Source organism: Calidris pugnax, unplaced genomic scaffold (assembly GCF_001431845.1).
Source record: "Calidris pugnax isolate Ruff unplaced genomic scaffold, ASM143184v1 scaffold188, whole genome shotgun sequence".
Lineage (NCBI taxonomy): Eukaryota > Metazoa > Chordata > Aves > Charadriiformes > Scolopacidae > Calidris > Calidris pugnax.
The window spans coordinates 13326771-13343496 of NW_015091257.1; the positions used below are offsets into that span (position 1 = coordinate 13326771).

Below are 16726 nucleotides of genomic sequence, written 5' to 3' on the forward strand. Positions count from 1 at the left end.
GTCCTGTCACTGCAGGCCTTTCTAAACAGACTCTCCCCAGCCTTCCTGTAGGCTCCCTTCAGGTACTGGAAGGCTGCTATTAGGTCTCCCTGGAGCCTCCTCTTCTCCAGGCTGAACAACCCCAGCTCCCTCAGCCTGTCCTCGTAGCAGAGGTGCTCCAGCCCTCTGATCATTTTAGTGGCCCACCTCTGGACCCGCTCCATCAGGTCCATGTCTTTCCTATACTGAGGTCTCCAGTAAGTACTATTTTCTGTGAATACCATAGCTTCTGCGATGGAAATGTTTTTCTGGACTGTGTACTTAACAAGTTATTATTTCTCCTGCTCTTACATTCCTATGTAGTATGAAAACCCACAAGTTGTTTTGGGGTAGCAGTGTTACCCAGCAATGCTTCTGAAAACTTAACAGCTAATTAGCTGTCTCTGATATACTAAGGAGAATATGATCAGACAGCGATGTTCTGAATTGAAACAAATATTCTTAATAGAAAACGTCAAATACAACAAGCGTTTTGCATTTTTTTTAAAGAATTTTTTCTTTGTTTATGGAGAGGTGTTTGCATTCCCTGCAAGTGTGAAATGCATTTAACCGACAGCGTGTCTCTTCTCTTTTAGATTACAGAAGTTTGTGGAGCCAAGCGCGTGGGTTATTTTGGTCCCGCTCAGTTTTACATTGCTTTGAAGTTAATTGCGGCAGCGCAGTCAGGGTTCCCGGTACGGATTGAGAGCATTAAGAATGGTAAGTAGCAAATTTTGCTTGCAGCGCTGTGCACTTGTTTTTCACTTTCTGTAATGCTTGTCAGCTCTCTGTGGTGGGAAACTTTTTCTTCTAACGTGTCTGTGAAACAATTGTATTTTGAAGAGCAGAGAAAGAGTATAGAAGGTAACGTTACGTTCTCTAAGTGACTGGTAGGAAATTGCAGTGAATTATGTGTATGGCAAAGCTGAGATGGCATCCCCCTCTGGAAAAGGCATTACCAAAGCAATGGGATGAATGGCAGCTGATCAGCGCTGGGGATGCATTTCTCTCTCACCTTCAGCCTCTGATCCTGACAGCTGTCCAGAGTGGGAGCTGATAGCTGCTTTGGGTGGAGGAGTGGGCTCATTGGGGTGCCCCTTTGCTGGGCAGCTTGCAGCACTCACCTGTTTTGGCAAATAACCCTGCTGAAGTAGATGGGTAATGGTGACAAAATGCTTCCTTATCAGCAGGTATGAAAACCCGTATTAGATGTAATTTAAAAGAGCTTTGTTCTTCTCAATGAATTGACAGTGATATTAAGTGTACCATTTTTGATGGAGAAAAAACGCTTCTTAAAAGAGGTTCATCAAACTCAAGCGATGAAGAGAGAAAGCAGGTCCCTTCTAGCTGCAAAACCTTGATAGCGACTACATGGAAGGAATTTGATGTTCTTGCCTTGCTGATGCATGCTCTGCCTCAGCGGTCTCAGGCTTCAAAATACATGGCTTTTCACTTGGGCTTGAGCCTGAACCAGTTTGAACCCTCAGTTCCCACATCCCAGCTGGGCATCGGAACCGTGCCCCGAGGCCATGCTCTGGGTTGGAGTGCTTGTCACCATCCTGCTGGAGGCAGCAGTGCAACCAGCCAGGAGATGGGAGGGGAGGTGGGAAAGGCAGGACCTACCCATAGCCTCGCAGTTGGGTCACTGCTCCCAGCGCAGTTTCTGCTCCCGCCATCCCTGCTACAGGCAGTGAAATGTAAAATTCACCTATGTGAGGTGGTTCCCAGGTCTGCCCCATCCCAGGTGGAAAAATGCCAGGCTGGAGAGCACATGGAGACCAGCCTGCGTGGGCTGAGCTGCCGTGGTGCAGAGCTCAGGACCAAGTGGAGGGGATTGGATGCAGCTGGCACTAAATTAGAAACCTGGACTTAGGAAGACTTACTGTGTGTGTTTTACAAGTCCAGCATCTGCAAATAATCCATGAATTTGAGTGAAGAAGGGTACTTGCAGTCCTTGCATTGATATCCTGCTTACTCACTGAAATGCTTCTAGTGTTAGTTACATTTTCTCTTGAATTCTGCATGGAACATGCCCCAAACTCCAATTGATTGCTTTTTCTTCCTGCTAGCAGCTGTTAGGTGTAAATGGTTACAGAGGCCGTGTATGGCTTTGCTCGATTTTGAGCGTTCTGTTACTTTTAATTGTATTGATTTTTCAGGGTGACTATGCACAAAAATAAATGGTGTTTCTTTAAAATAATTTTGATTCCTCTTAAAGAGTGACAAAGTGTCACTCTTCTGCTCTGCAGAGCAGACGCGACATGAGACCTCTTGACACGGTCGTCTCACCAGGCCTTGGCGTGATCTCTGAACCCTACCATTTCTAATTTGTTCCTTTTATGATGGCAGCGCTGAGGGTACTGTGATCCTGACTGATTAATTCATCAGTCCCACAGCTTCTGTGGGAAACTCTTCTTTTCATTACAGACAGTGTTCTGAAGGCAGGAAATGAGTTTGCCGCTTGCTTCAATAACGTGCACAAGGCTTATTTCTTTCTCTTTGCATGGAGAGATTATATATTAAGCTAGTGAATGTAGCTTTGTATAGCATTCACATTTTTATTAAGACAAAAAAATCACAGGAGTTCCACACTTAAAAGCGCTACAAAATATAAAGAGTACTCTTTTACAGATAAACTTTTCATTAGTTTTACAAGACGATACTGCATAAAGTACTTTTAATGTTCTATAATCTCAATTGAATTTTTCTCTCTTTTAATGAAGAATTGCCTCTGCCACGGTTTATGGCGCTGAAAAATGACAGTGAAGTACGTTACGGGACTCCAGCAGAACTCCATGGAGCTAAATTTCAGGTTCCACATGCAACTTTGGAAAAAAATTCCTACAAAAGAACAGACGAAGGGGACAAACAGGTAACAGGCCAAAACCATGACACTCCTTCAGGCTAATATGTCATCGCTCCTCCCTTTGGGTCCAGTCCTGTAAATGATTACGCTCATGTGGGCTTACTCAGTTTTGCAGTACTAGACAGGGGATGAACTCCTGACATGCAAATAAGCCCCGTCAGGGCTGTGCTCTGGTTTTTGATGCATCCCAGTTGCATCCCTGAAGAGAATTTCTTTATATGAGCTTGTATAAAGCTGTCAGCCCTGTAATATTCTGTATAATTTCTTTCACTGTTGTCCTCCTACTTAGTCCAGTGCTGTTTCTTGGAGAGAACTAGGGGAGGAGCAGAAAGTAGGAATTGTCTATGAAACAGAACAGGAAAATGAGTGATTTCTCATGGTCAGTATGATCCTTAGTCACTACAGAAATGTTCGGTTGGAGAAGAGGTGTTGAATCATGAGCTGCTATTTCTGGATGAGGATAAGGCCACCGTGTTTTCTCTTCCATTCTGATCTCCCCCAGGAGTAGTCCAGAAGAAATCTGCTTTTCTTTTGTCCTCAGTGGAACATTGTCCCAGCGTCTGTTGTTCCAAGTTGCCAATTCAATAAAGCTGTCTTAAGGGAGATTTGTATTACCTGTGCTTAGAAGAGTTGAGAGTGCTTATTAGGATACAGGCAGCTTCACAGTACAATCATGATTTTCATGATTTTCCCCATGCCTGGCACCTTCTCTTCTGGTGCCGCATCAGGTCATGTTGTAAATGCCTGATGGCAGGTGCTTGATCATCCCGTACTGCTTTTATCACACGGTGTGTTGGCGTGAGTAACGGCGTTCCCAGCTTGAGGTCAACCAGCAGGAATGAGCTGATGACAAGATGGACGAGTGGAATAACAGGATGAGGAAGAAGAGCATTGTATGCCTATCTGCCTGTGTGTACTGACACTGAAGCAGAACGCTGCCCTCAAACCCCTAGCTCCATCTAGGTTATCTGTGTTACGTTATATTTTCCTTTTTACACAGTAAACTGTTTCAGGATCCCATCCTCTTGCTAAACAGTCTGTAAGTTAAGGTAAAGAGAATGCTGTAGGATAGATACCCAGTAACACCTACAAATCCACAGAGCACTTAAAATATCAGCTCAGAGATTTATTTTCATTTTTTATAAGTGTTCTATATGAAAAATGTTCTCCCACAGAGAATGCACTCACCCTAACTAAATGTGTTATGTAAATTCAAAGATACCCACTCACATTAAACCTATACTTCTACTACTTCTTCTTAAATATAAACTTCTTCAGGCATCTTTTGGAAGTTAAATACATTAAGCTGTTCATTGTAAAGCTTTGCTATGGCATTGCCTTGCTTTACCCCTAGAAGGCTCACCACCACATTCTCTCTTTACCAACTTTTGCTTATCAAGGAGCCTTTTCTTACTAAAGAGCCTCAGGGAATGACAACGTTTGGCTTTTTTTTTTTTTTGTCCATTATGCAGTACACATTCAGATTGCCATGCAGGATTACTTGGTTGCTTTGCTGTCGTCTCAGAATTCCATTTTCTATTGGTGTGTTTTTGAAACAGGAACCCAAGTCTCCACCAATGTCTCCAATCTGCTCACCTCCTGCTTCTCCCTCTATGTACCAGAGAATACCTTTAAGTTATGGATATGGTAAATCAAGAAGTGGGCTGGAGCAGCAGCATGGAGGTAGGATAAAAATTCGGATGTGCACATTGTATTCAATTCTTTTTTTTTTTTTCCTCTCAGAAGGTTCCAGATTTCAAATGCAACTGACAATCAGCCTAATGATTTTAACATTTAATTAGATCTGTATTTTGGAAAACAGTTCAATCATCTAATTTTATTTTGGTTGTTCAATCCTGTTCGCTTTCTTGTAAATTAGTTAGATTTACGTGTCACTGCTCACAGATAAATGCTAATACCTAATCTGACAAGACTATGTGCAATACATCCCAGCGACAGAGTGTTTGTGAGTATTTTCAGTTCAGTGTTTTATTTCATTGGAGGGGAAGAAAAGCCTGCTCCTGATTTCAGTAGCTGCTCTATTAGTTTTCGGATTGGCAGTGAACTTTCCTTTGCAGGAAAGGATGATCTCTCTGGTTTCGTAATGGAAGTGACAATAGGACATGAATATATAAACAGTCCCACAATGTAACTTAGGCAAAACAGACAAAAACCAAGACACTACATGGATGCTGTGTCCTTGATCTCACTGCCATTAGAGTAGGTAGCAAAATATTCTGATTTTAGTAAGAGGGCAGTGGGGCAGAAACCAGTTTTACTAAGGCTTTAAAAGTTCCTGCTAATAGTAAGTTGCTCTCCTAATTGCAACATCTGGTGACCAAGATGGTGGCAATAGTAGGCATTGTTGTATATCATCCCTCCTGCTCACAGTTGGTGAGTTTGCAGTGATTGAGGAGTGGAGCAAGTTAGTCCTTTAGCTGTCGTCCTTATTTACAAATGAGTGAAAAAACAGAGCTATTACAACATTTTGAAACTCACTCACGGCCATGATAAGAATGTGTTCAACACTATCAAGTGGCCTTCATGTGGAAGTCACAGCCACTCATTTGCTGGTTAGGTAAACTGCTGTTTGTTCAGAGATGGGATTTTTCCCCAGCCCACCCTTGGCATAACTGATTGAAACAGTGATAGTTGATTTCTGAAATAAGCATCACTGGTGAGGTTGTCTTCTGGTATGATGCATGTTCTGCTCCAGTGGAGAAGACATGTGGCAGATACTCACACCCTGAAGAGCTGGGCTGGAGGTGGCCATGGGGAGCAGCTGACCGTGTTACATGTCACGCACTGTGCTGTTTTCTGGGACAGATCTGTCAGTGCTATGGAGGGCGGGCGGTACTTTGAGTGCTGGGTTTTTTTTTTTCCTTTGAATTTTGTTGCAATTTTAACTTTGGTGAAATTTCTCATGGTGTCAGCAGCTGTGCAGAGTAGAGGCAGTAGCATCCAAACTAGCTGTCGTCTTCTTCTAAGTTTAATTATTCAACCACAAAATTCTAGAGGTGTAGAACACTATGGTTATTTTCTAGAAAGGGAATTTCTCCTATTTTAATCCCACCAGGGGTACTGCAGCCAAATGTGTTCTTGGTGGCCATAAGCGGGTATCATTTTATGGTCCACGCTGTACCAAGTGCCAGGCTTGGTGACCTATTGGTTCTTCCTGGCCTTTAAGATTAGGACCCTTCCCATTTTCGGAAGAGCACTCAGAAGAGCGGGTCTGAAAGCCACCACGTGAGTGTAGGTGGTGCAGGAGGTGCCACCACCACAACATTGAGCTGGGTGGGCAGTTCTGTACCGACCCTGAGGCTGGACAGCACGTCTTCAAGTTCAGCCCTCTACACTGCAACCGTGACTATATGCTCTTTTTGATAGTTTTGGAAGTTTTTCTTGCTAGCAAACACACAGCAGTGTGGCCTTGTGCCTAAATCTTTTTTCCAAGGGCATCTGTACCTTTTCCAACTTCCTTCCTTTGTTTTTATTCCTGAAGTTAGAAGTTACGTACACAGGCATAAAAATAGGTACCAATACAGGATAAAACCACTCAGGAAAGCGAGGCAGTTAGGGGTATAATTTTTAAGGTCTTCCTGAACTGAAAATTTTTAAGATTTCTTGGTCTCACTTTTCATCAAGAGCTTTTCAAGTTCTGTCTTAAGACAGAGGTCTGTTAAAACTGTCTTTGTAGCTGTACATCTTGAATAGCCTGGCAGCAGAAGTTCTGGCTCTGTAAGGGTTTGCAAGTGAGTTGCCTGTCTGTTTGCATACATGACCTATTTTTAAAACATTGTTCTTAAACACGCTGTTGTGTCACCACTTACTATATTTGCTGCAGTGGAACATAAGTGACTTATTTAACAAAAGAACAAGTAATTGTTACTTTTCTTTACTGACTTTACTCCAAATAATGCAAAGTGGTGAGTCACGTATTTTGATTTTCAACAGAAATTATGGAAGGGGAAAAAAAAGTATAGGAAAAAATTAGTGATTTACTGTTTGATAGCATTGTCAAAGCATACTTTTTTGCAGTTCAGTTGAATTATTTCATCTTATTTGTAATGCATTCTGTTGCTATCCATGACTCTAAGTATATAAAGCATGTAAATGTGTACACATGCTATATAAATATGTATTTCAACATGATGAACAATGATTTCTGTTATCTAGTAATACATAACTGACAGTTTCTATCAGTAATGTCTGAAGAAGAATGATGTAATGTGAAAGACAAGTATGTGGCTGGAATTTTGTTGCAGAGGGCAAAATGGACTTTAATACTAGGTTCACAAGCTAGATTCTTGACCTTGTGGTATTTCCTTTAGCCAAGTAGAATCTTTTTGATTATTCTTGCATTTATATACTTTATTTTAATTGTCTGTAGCTCCTTATGAAGTCAGACACTCTACTCACCAGCAAGATGGACCATCATCAGGGAATTATGGAGCCAAACCTGCACTCAGCTCTTCCACTCTTAATCGGGTAATGAATTGCATGTTTTTAGTTAGTAGTACTACTAACAAAACAATACAGAAATTTAAAAAAAAAAGGCAGAAGAACTCTCACTTCAAAAGTAAAAAGTGTTCTCCATGGTGTTTGTAGACTAGAGGCTGAAGCATGCTTTTTTTAATATATGAAAAAGAAAAAAACAGAGGTGATGGGAAGGAGAAATAAAAATAAACAATCCAATTAAATTGCTGAAGCTAGATAGAATGAGAAGCACCAAATAGCATAGACAGAAAACTAGACTGAGACTCTTCCGTTCAAAAGTTTAAAAAAAAAAAAAAGGTTATCCTAGCAAAAGTAAAAGATTTTCATTTAAAATACATGAGGTTTTGTAGAGATTCCTGCTTTATTTAGAATGCCATCTGTAACACATGCACAGAATTTATGGCCTAATATTCTGTATATTCCGTTTTTTCACCCCAGTTGGTTAAATCGCATCTCAAACAGAATAAATGAATTTCTGGACATTTTTTAGCTTTTATGAGATGAGTCCTATGTTTTCCTGCTGGCTACAAAAGCAGATCTTTCCGATGTTCCAGTATGCCTGCCGTGCACTTATTATGCAAACAGGTAGTTTGCCCTAAGGAAGGACAAAGTTCTCCTAAGGGGGAGAAGTCCTACTTCCTAAGTAAGTAGGACTTGGAGACTCTGCACCTTTTCCCTGGTGCTTAGCACCACACACCTGTAATAGAATGTCTCTCAAGCCTCAGGAAAAGATCTACGGGTAGTGTCACACAATTTGTGTTCACTTGAAATGAAATTGGGTGCATTTGTGCAGCACTTTGAAATGAAAATTAATTTACAGCTTTATGATGTTGCCTGTTTTGGGGAACTTTTGATGTATTTCAGAACAGGTGTTTTGTGTTTGATTCTTGGGAAATGGACAGGTATGTCAGTGAAAGGGTTGTGGAGCTACTTGAAGGCTGGTTATTGTTCATTCTTGCCCTCCCTCTTTAAGGATGTTGTCACCCAGGCCTAAAGCATCTGAAATACTATGTCATTCCAGTTTAATGAAGATACTAATTGTCCCAGCAGCCCTCTTCTAAACACCACCACCCACCTACCAAACATACAGACCTCCCTTAAACAAGTCAATCAGAAAGCAGAGACATACATGAATAAAATGTCGTTCTTCTCCAAAATTTTTTCCTGAGTGAGAATTTTTACCAAAACTGTGAGAAGTGACAAAAGATCAGGGAGGTCTTTAGGACTTTGAGCAACTCCCTGGATCATTGTAATGTGTGCCGAGTTACCTACGTGAGCTGAGGGTCTAGAAGCAGCATAACTCCATAATTACAGCACCGCTTCTAGACTAAAAACGTAGTTTCTTAGAAAAGTGAAATTTTCATGTGCTGTGCTGCGTGGAAGTGCAGCTTTAGGTCCTTTACTGGTTCCATCCGTTTCGGTTATACGGTGTGCGGTGCAGCGTTGTAATGCATGGCAGCCAAAATGAACCCCCAAAATGAATCCAGGGGTGATAAGATATGACTTGGACTTTTCCTATTTGTGGTCAGCAGTAGTAAGACTTCCTTTCTCTTTTAGCTTCGGTCATATAAAACTTCCTTTAATTGCCTGGCTAAAGATCCCTAATATTAGCTCCAGCTTTAGCGGGTAAGTAGTGGGATGGAAATGAGTGTGGCCGTTTCTGCTTCTCGTCTTTTTAAAGTACGTGTCCGCTAATAGGAGAGAGTGAATCTGGTTTCTTGAGGTTGCCAGTGTCCCACTTGGCCCTTCTGGCCCCCTGCCTGCAGTCGGTGCCAGTCTCCCTCCCTTCAGTCTCTTTCAGTGGAGCGGGAGCAGCCGGAGAGCAGTGCCCACTACTCGGATGACCCTTGGAGGATAACGGAGGAGCAGCGAGACTACTACATCAACCAGTTCAGGTCCCTGCAGCCCGACCTGAACTCCTTCATTTCAGGTAATTTTTACCAAGCACCACCCATGTCAAGTAGAGGGCACAGACTGCAAGGCGTGAAGCGCTAAGTAGATAAATTAGTTCTCTTTTTTTCCTCTCTGCAGTGAGTTTATGAGAAACAGTTGATTGCAGTTTCTTTTCAAGGGCAGACAACTCAAAGTTAACAAACCTATACTGTGGGCATTATGTTTTCCCCTAAATCTCCTGATGTTAGGAAAATAATTGCATCTAAGAGAGGCGTGTTGTGATTTAGTTAAAAATTAAAATGCGCTCTCCCTCTGAGGGACTGTGTTTGTGGATCCCACCTGCAGTGCATATTGAGCTGAAAAAACCCTTAGGGTTGCACTTGCTTTCCCAGCAGAAATGTGGCAGCATCCACGTGATGGAAGTGAAGCATGCAGTTTCCTGTCCTGTGCGGTCAAGCTTGAGTGTTTATGGCTCTGAGGGACTGAGATTTTGATCTTTAGGTGATTAAAAGCAAATCCTGGAGAGCACACCCATGGAAGAAAGTGTTGCTAATGGTGTACTGAGATTGCATTGCCATCCTGACTAGGATGGTCATGCTGCTTATTGGAGGAGTCACTGTGGTACAGACACTTGGCCTGGCAAGGAAGGTGTCACAGGTTTTGAAGTGAGATATTTTTACTGAGCCCTGCTGTATTACTGGGGTTCAGGGGGCTTGGATCCACCCAGAAGTTTAAATAAATTGCCTGCTGCTGACAAAAATTAGTGCTTCACCAGTTCTTTGCCTCAGTTAAGTTTTCTTCATATGATTTGCTTGAAAGAGAAAATGATTGTTGAACAGCAATACTGTATTTCCTCACAGACAGATATATATATATCTGTAACTGTATATGTATGCATGCATGCATATACAGCATCTCGGGTAGCCCTGTATTTTCCTTTATGTTGAGCAAGATTCTCAAGCATTCCTTGCACATCCAAAACTACCGTTTATAAATGATAAATGTGAGCTTCCACAGCATTCTGAAATAATTAAATGGTAGAAAGTCCTTGCACATGAGCTTCCACAGCATTCTGAAATAATTAAATGGTAGAAATCCTAGCTGCAGGGTGATAGAGAAGCTAGAGGTTTGTCCAGGTTTAAGAATTTATTTGAGAAATCCGCGACTGAAAATAATGTCAGAAGTTATTGAATATTTAAGTGCTATCCTTGGTTGAGAAGATTCCTGAATCTGAGGTGGTCAGAGGTTGGTGGATATTTTGGAGCTACGTTAATATCACATGGCTTTGTCATGGTCACACAGAATTACAGAATGACAGAATGATATGAGGTTGGAAGGGACCTCTGGAGATCATCTAGTCCAAGCCCCCTGCAGGTCCACCTAGAGCAGGTTGCACAGGAATGTGTCCAGGTGGGTTTTGAATGTCTCCAGAGACAGAGACTCCACCACCTCTCTGGGCAGCCTGTTCCAGTGCTCTGCCACCCTCAAAGGAAAGAAGTTCCTCCTCATGTTTAGATGGAACTTCCTATGTTCAAGTTTGTGCCTGTTACCTCTTGTCCTCATAGTCCTCCCTTGGCATCCTGTGTGGGGGAGGACATGTGCTGCCCCAGGAACAGCTTGTCTTATGGCCTAAGGGGAGGACATGTGCTGCCCTGGGTGAGTCTTGGACCTGCCCCAGGAACAGCTTGTCTTATGGCCTATAGTGGGTGATGTGACCTGAATGCGTGAGGGGAAGAGTGATGTAGCCCTTGGAAGTCTCTGCATTTACGTTGCCTTGCATTTCCTAAGCCTATATCCAAGAAGAGCTTCAGGGTACAGCGATCTTGTGCTGCCTTTACAGTCTGTGTGCATGGGACGGCGAAATAATGGATTTATTAGTTAGGAGAAGAATATACAGGGATCTTGTGCTGCCTCTACAGTCTGTGTGCATGGCAAAATAATGGATTTATTAGTTAGGAGAAGAATGAGAAGGGGTGAGTGAGGATGCCTGCAGCAGGACAGTAGCTACATGTTATCTGAATCTCCTGGGTTTTTTCCTTTTTTTTATAATATTCAAAACTCAGGGAAAAGTCATGGTTGAAGCAGCGTCTTGGGAGAGCAGTGCAGATGCTGCAGCACTGTCCTGCCACACGCAGGGCTTTTGGGTGAAGCAGAGACATTTGTGTCTGTTATTTCATCATTGGTGACATACTGATTATGCTGGTTAGAATCAGTAGTACTGAAGTGTGTTTTCCATTTATTTATTTTTCCCATATGGGGGGAGTGGGGAAATGAGGTCAACAGCTCTGTCTGGCTTTCTCTCTCGCTCATTCACCAAGAGACAAATGGTCCAACAGCTATATTAACGTCCAGTTAATCTGAGCATCTCTTGGATGTAAAGTAACCAGCTGCTTCTGGTGTAACTAGCTGCTTCTGGCATGGCAGCCCTGGCCAAAGGTAAATAATTGGAGAATTAATTTCCAAAGGCTGATAAGCTACGGTTTCCCACCAGGTTCTGTGGCAAAGAATTTCTTCACAAAATCAAAGCTGCCCATCCCAGAGCTTTCTCACATCTGGTAAGTACTGTAATAGTGTTGGGGATGTGTATCCTGTGTTTTTTTAAAAGACGCTTAATTCAAGAGTTCTTGTTAAATTTTGAAAAGTGTCTTCAATTATAATTATTGCTCTTATCTCCAGAATCACTTTCAGGCCCAAGCAGCAGGGTGCTCATTGATCTTCCTGACACGCTTGTTTTCTGTAGAGATGTTCGCCTACTCAGCAGGACTGGGAGGGTTTGAACAGCGATAAAAACTGAGAGCTGTTCTTAAGTATATTGTAAGCAGCATCATTAGCTCAATGAACTGACATTTTTCATGAAACGACACGGAGGAGAAGCACCTCTGGAATGTTTTAGATGTGTTGTTGGTTTTGTTTCCGGCTGTGTTTTGCTAGAGGAGGCCTAATTAATGCCTAATTTTTAGTAAGTACAACTACATAATTCATCAGTGTTTTTCTAATGAACCAGCACACTTACTTTTAATGAGCTTATTTAGAAACGGTGGCGGATGGAGCTGTACATGATAGAATTTGACAAGGATTCTATTATATTTTCATAAACAACATGGTGCTTTGTAATTCAGTGTCATCCTCGCATCTCAGATAGGAAGAACAAACAGTTTTAAACGTTGATCAGAAATGCTGATAGAGGTTTTACTTTTATATATGCTTTTATGAAGAGAGATGAGAAGAAAAGCTTGCAAGAGCCTAAACATCTGTCAGGGTCAAAGAATATGTCTGGAATCTTTTCAAAGCGGATTGTCAGTTGTGAAAATAAAAAAACAACTGAAGAAACATGGTTTTGGGGGAAGTGAATATTGGAATTTAAGTGTAAGATTAAAAGACTGGATTAACCCAGTATGTTAACAAAACACATTTTATTTCTGTTGCTGACACAAGTAGTTCTCTATGTGAAATTTAAAAAAAGTTATTCCTTTCTAGTAGACAATTATAGTTTTGTCATTATGTGATTTATCAGGTTGTGTTGCTGTGTAAAACACATGGGATGTTTCAGTCTTTGTCACTGTAACCTCAACAGCTTGAAAAATGCTCCTTACTTTAAAAGAGTAGGAAGTTATATGTTTATTTGTTTTAGTCCATGTGCTCATGATAAAGTATTACTCAGCTTTTGCAAAGAGGGAATTTATAAAATTAAATTCTTGAATTGCTGAAGTCCAGTTTTAGTGTTTGAAAATATTGTAGAATTAGAACTGCTTTAGTGAGAAGTTAATAACATTTAAACTTATCAAGAGCATTAATTTAGTTCTTTTCTTGAGACAGGTCAATAGTACTGAGTAACCACTGCTGAATTCCATTTTTAACTTTTTTCTACTTGAGCTGGTTTAAGATCCTGCATGGATTGGCCAAAGCACTTTCAACCCTTGGGAAATTAATTTCACCCTTGGAAGTACAGGATATGTATTTCGTGTTTTAATATACGGACCATCATATTGTATGGTACCATGTAACAAAAATGTACCTCATTAAAAAAGAAAAAATGACAAGTCAGTATGAGAAAATTAGCTTGCTGCTTCTTCTTCCCCCAGACAAATGTACAAGTTAGGATCAATGCAAATGACAGAGATGCTTGACTTGTGTTAAAGTATCCCTCCTCAGAGGTGCATTTCTGTCTCCCTGTGATTGCACACGTGTGTTCCCCTGGGGTAATTGCTTGGGAGACACGTGCCTGTGGTACCCTGCAGGGAGCTGAGCGACGTGGATTGCGACGGGGCGCTGACGCTCCCGGAGTTTTGTGCCGCTTTCCACCTGGTGGTTGCCAGGAAGAATGGTTACCAGCTGCCGGAGAAGCTACCGGAGACGCTGCTGCCCGAGTACCTTCAAGCAGGTAATGATGTCCCGTTGGCAGGACCGAGTTCCTGTAGCCATCTCGGGATCCCAGCCTGCGGGTAGGGCGGGTTTGGCTTCCCATCCGTGAGGTGGGACACGGTGTTCTATGCTGGTAGCTTTTTAACATGTACGTTTTTAATTGGGCTTGCGAGGCGATTGCTGAAGAAGGAATGTGTAAAAGCACAAAACAGCAATGCCAAGCCGAGAGGTCACCTGCCCCTCTGCTCCAGTGTGCCTCAGGTGGCATTCCGGCTAAAGTGGCAGGTGATTGTAGCAAAGATAATCTAACTAGATTTATATGGCCCTTAACTCTTATGATGATTTTTCCCTCTTGAAGATGTGACGCAAACGACACTGGACTGGTTTAGAACTTAACTATGCTAATATATTTTGTTAGATGCGGTTGCTGGTTGTATCAAAGGTTGAATTTTTTGGTGATTCATTTTATGTAATCCACAGATTCTTCTATAAGTAATTTGCAGTAACGACAGGAGGATCACAACAGTTTGTGTAGCACAAGGGTAAATTAATCCAAGATATAACATACCCCAGTAACAACGTGCAGTGAGCGACCTGCCCTTTCATTTGTTATCTTCGGTTATATCTCTTTTAATGATAAACAAACATTGAAATATATACTGTTCCATCTAAAAAATGTGCATGACTTTCTAGGGCAAGGAGGATTAATCACAGATGATAATTACAGTGCTCAGGGATAATATTTTAGACCTAATAAAATCTCCATTAAATTCGATGACACTGAATATATTAAAAGACAGGAAAAGAGCAAATCAAGCTGTAGTTAGGAAAATTAAATGTTCACCCTGTATCAGATTTGTCAAGTAATTTCTGGTGGAGTCATGTTTCTTATAATCCACTATCTTCATATCCAAGGGGAGAAGCTCCTGTAAAAACTTGCACTTCCAAGTCTTCATCACTTCTAGTCTCTCTAATTACATTCTCTTGTCATAATTAAAAGTACCCTTTTCCCTTCAGGACCAGCACTTTGTTCACTACTCTCATGCCTGTTCTCGTCATAAATTAGCTTGTAAGCACCTCCATGCAGGTTCTTGTTGGCCTATCTTCACAGCAAGCCTTTTTGGGTACTGTAATGGAACTAGCTATTTCTAGTAGTAAGGAATCATAACGTCAACGGGAAGAAGAGCATGGTAAGCTGTGATCGTTCCTTGGGAGTCCTCTTTCTCCCTAATTTGTCCCTTTCAGCTCTGGGGTCTTCACCATTTTCTTAGATTATTATAGTTTCCTGAGTTGCACACAACCAAGCATTTTAAGCTGAAGTACATGGAAGAGGTGAAAGGACTAATTGTTTGTTGTGGACACTATACCTACCCCAGCTAATATGCTAATTCTGGTTAACTTGAGGGTCTGAAAATGTCTTGCACTTGTTTTGCTGACTAGTCAGGATTCAGAAATCTGTCTTTTCAAAGACTTGCATGAATAAAAAGCAGAACATCTCAACACACTGTAGTACCAGAACATTCTGAAATGACAACACTGATAAACAAGTGCCTCATACACTTACCTAAAATGACAAAAAAAATTTGCGAGAGAAAGTTTTTATTTTCATGTTTTTGTAATTTGATTTCTGTGAAACTTAGATAATTTTTTTTTCATTACTATTATTTTGGGCTATTAGGAACCATATGAAGATTATGGAAACTCATTTTCATTAGGTTGTTGTATTAGTTTCAGAATGAGGCAGAATTTGGTTAAAGTGAAATATTTGTGTCTGATAAGAGTGTTAAAGCTTCAAATAAAGTGGCTGGGAGAGGAAGACAAATTAATCCTGCTAGTTTTATGGCTTGTTCTATAAACTACAAGTGCAGGGCCAAATACTATCTTGGCACAGCTCCAGTGACAATTCGACCCTCCACCTTCTTTGCTGAAAGTTTCTATTAAATTTACAGAATGCATAAAAGACCTGTATGTAACCCACTCTACTGTAAATTAAGACAGATTTGCAAGACCTTAATTTATTCAGATACACTGGATGCCAGCCAGAAAATAGAAATTTGGCCTGAGAACTGGTTATTCTGCCTTTCAATACATTGATCTTAAAGAAGAACTGTTTTCCAGCCGTTAGGACAGATTTATCTCAGGGGAACTAATCCCAGAGTGATATCAGCTGAAGGACCTCAGATTCCAGAATAGAAATTAGGTTCTTGTGAATATTGCTCTGAGAAGTTAGAGTTGATTTTTTTTCCCTTTTTTTCCCCCCCTTGCTCTCAATGCTATTTAGTTAATGAATATCAAAGATAGTACTGCAGCAACTACTGTATTTGATGTCTTTGCTTTTTGCTGGCCTTCAATTTTAGTGTATGATGTAGATTCTGATGTACTTTTCAGTATTCAAAATGTTAAAAATTAGAGTTGAAAGTTTGATAAGTACCTCTAACATTCCTAAGCCAGCAAGGTATAAGCTATAAGGCCAACCAATTTGATAATAGACTGTGAGGAGGAAAAACGCAAACAAATGGTTGTTGTTTGGCAGTTAATATTCAATAAGAATCACCTCTCCCAAATTTCACAGTTATTTCTACAACAGAAATTATACATGCTGTCCCTTTCATGACATTGAATTAATCAAAATGGAAAGACTTTCTTCATGGTTTGGTTGTGGTTTTTTTTGTCATTTGTGGCTTACAGATCATTTCTGATATGTAGAAACGGAGGGCAAAACGATGCTGGGACAGGTTTTTAAGAAGTGTGTATTAACCAAAGACTCAGCATGTATCTTCTCTTCCCCCTGCAGCTTCTCTGAAGCCCATCCGTGACTGCACGCTATTTGATTCCTATTCTGAGCCGTTGCCAGGGGGTCAGCAGGCTCGGGACTTCGGTCGGACGGAGGTAAGGAGGCGTATGTAGGGTAGTTCCCTTGCCAAGTGTAGAGGAAGAGCCCAGCTCCACAGTGGCAGTGGTATGCGAAGCAGAAGGACTTGCGAGTCTTTGAGAGGACTTCAGGAGTCTCTGAGTTGACCATCAAGCCATCTCTACCCCTTCTTCTCAGCAATTTTTTCAGCGTGTGGAAAGGGTGGACAGGCTTTTCAA

General features: G+C 41.3%; 1 protein-coding gene across 1 annotated transcript in view; it reads left to right on the plus strand.

The window, feature by feature from the left end:
• REPS2 (RALBP1 associated Eps domain containing 2) overlaps positions 1-16726 on the plus strand; it is a 118286-nt gene that overhangs the window by 49233 nt on the left and 52327 nt on the right. Inside the window, exons 3-10 of the mRNA XM_014960182.1 lie at positions 615-738; positions 2742-2890; positions 4444-4567; positions 7275-7372; positions 9173-9311; positions 11766-11829; positions 13513-13655; positions 16431-16525. Coding sequence (XP_014815668.1) covers positions 615-738; positions 2742-2890; positions 4444-4567; positions 7275-7372; positions 9173-9311; positions 11766-11829; positions 13513-13655; positions 16431-16525 — 936 coding nt within the window. The remainder of the gene's footprint in view (positions 1-614; positions 739-2741; positions 2891-4443; positions 4568-7274; positions 7373-9172; positions 9312-11765; positions 11830-13512; positions 13656-16430; positions 16526-16726) is intronic.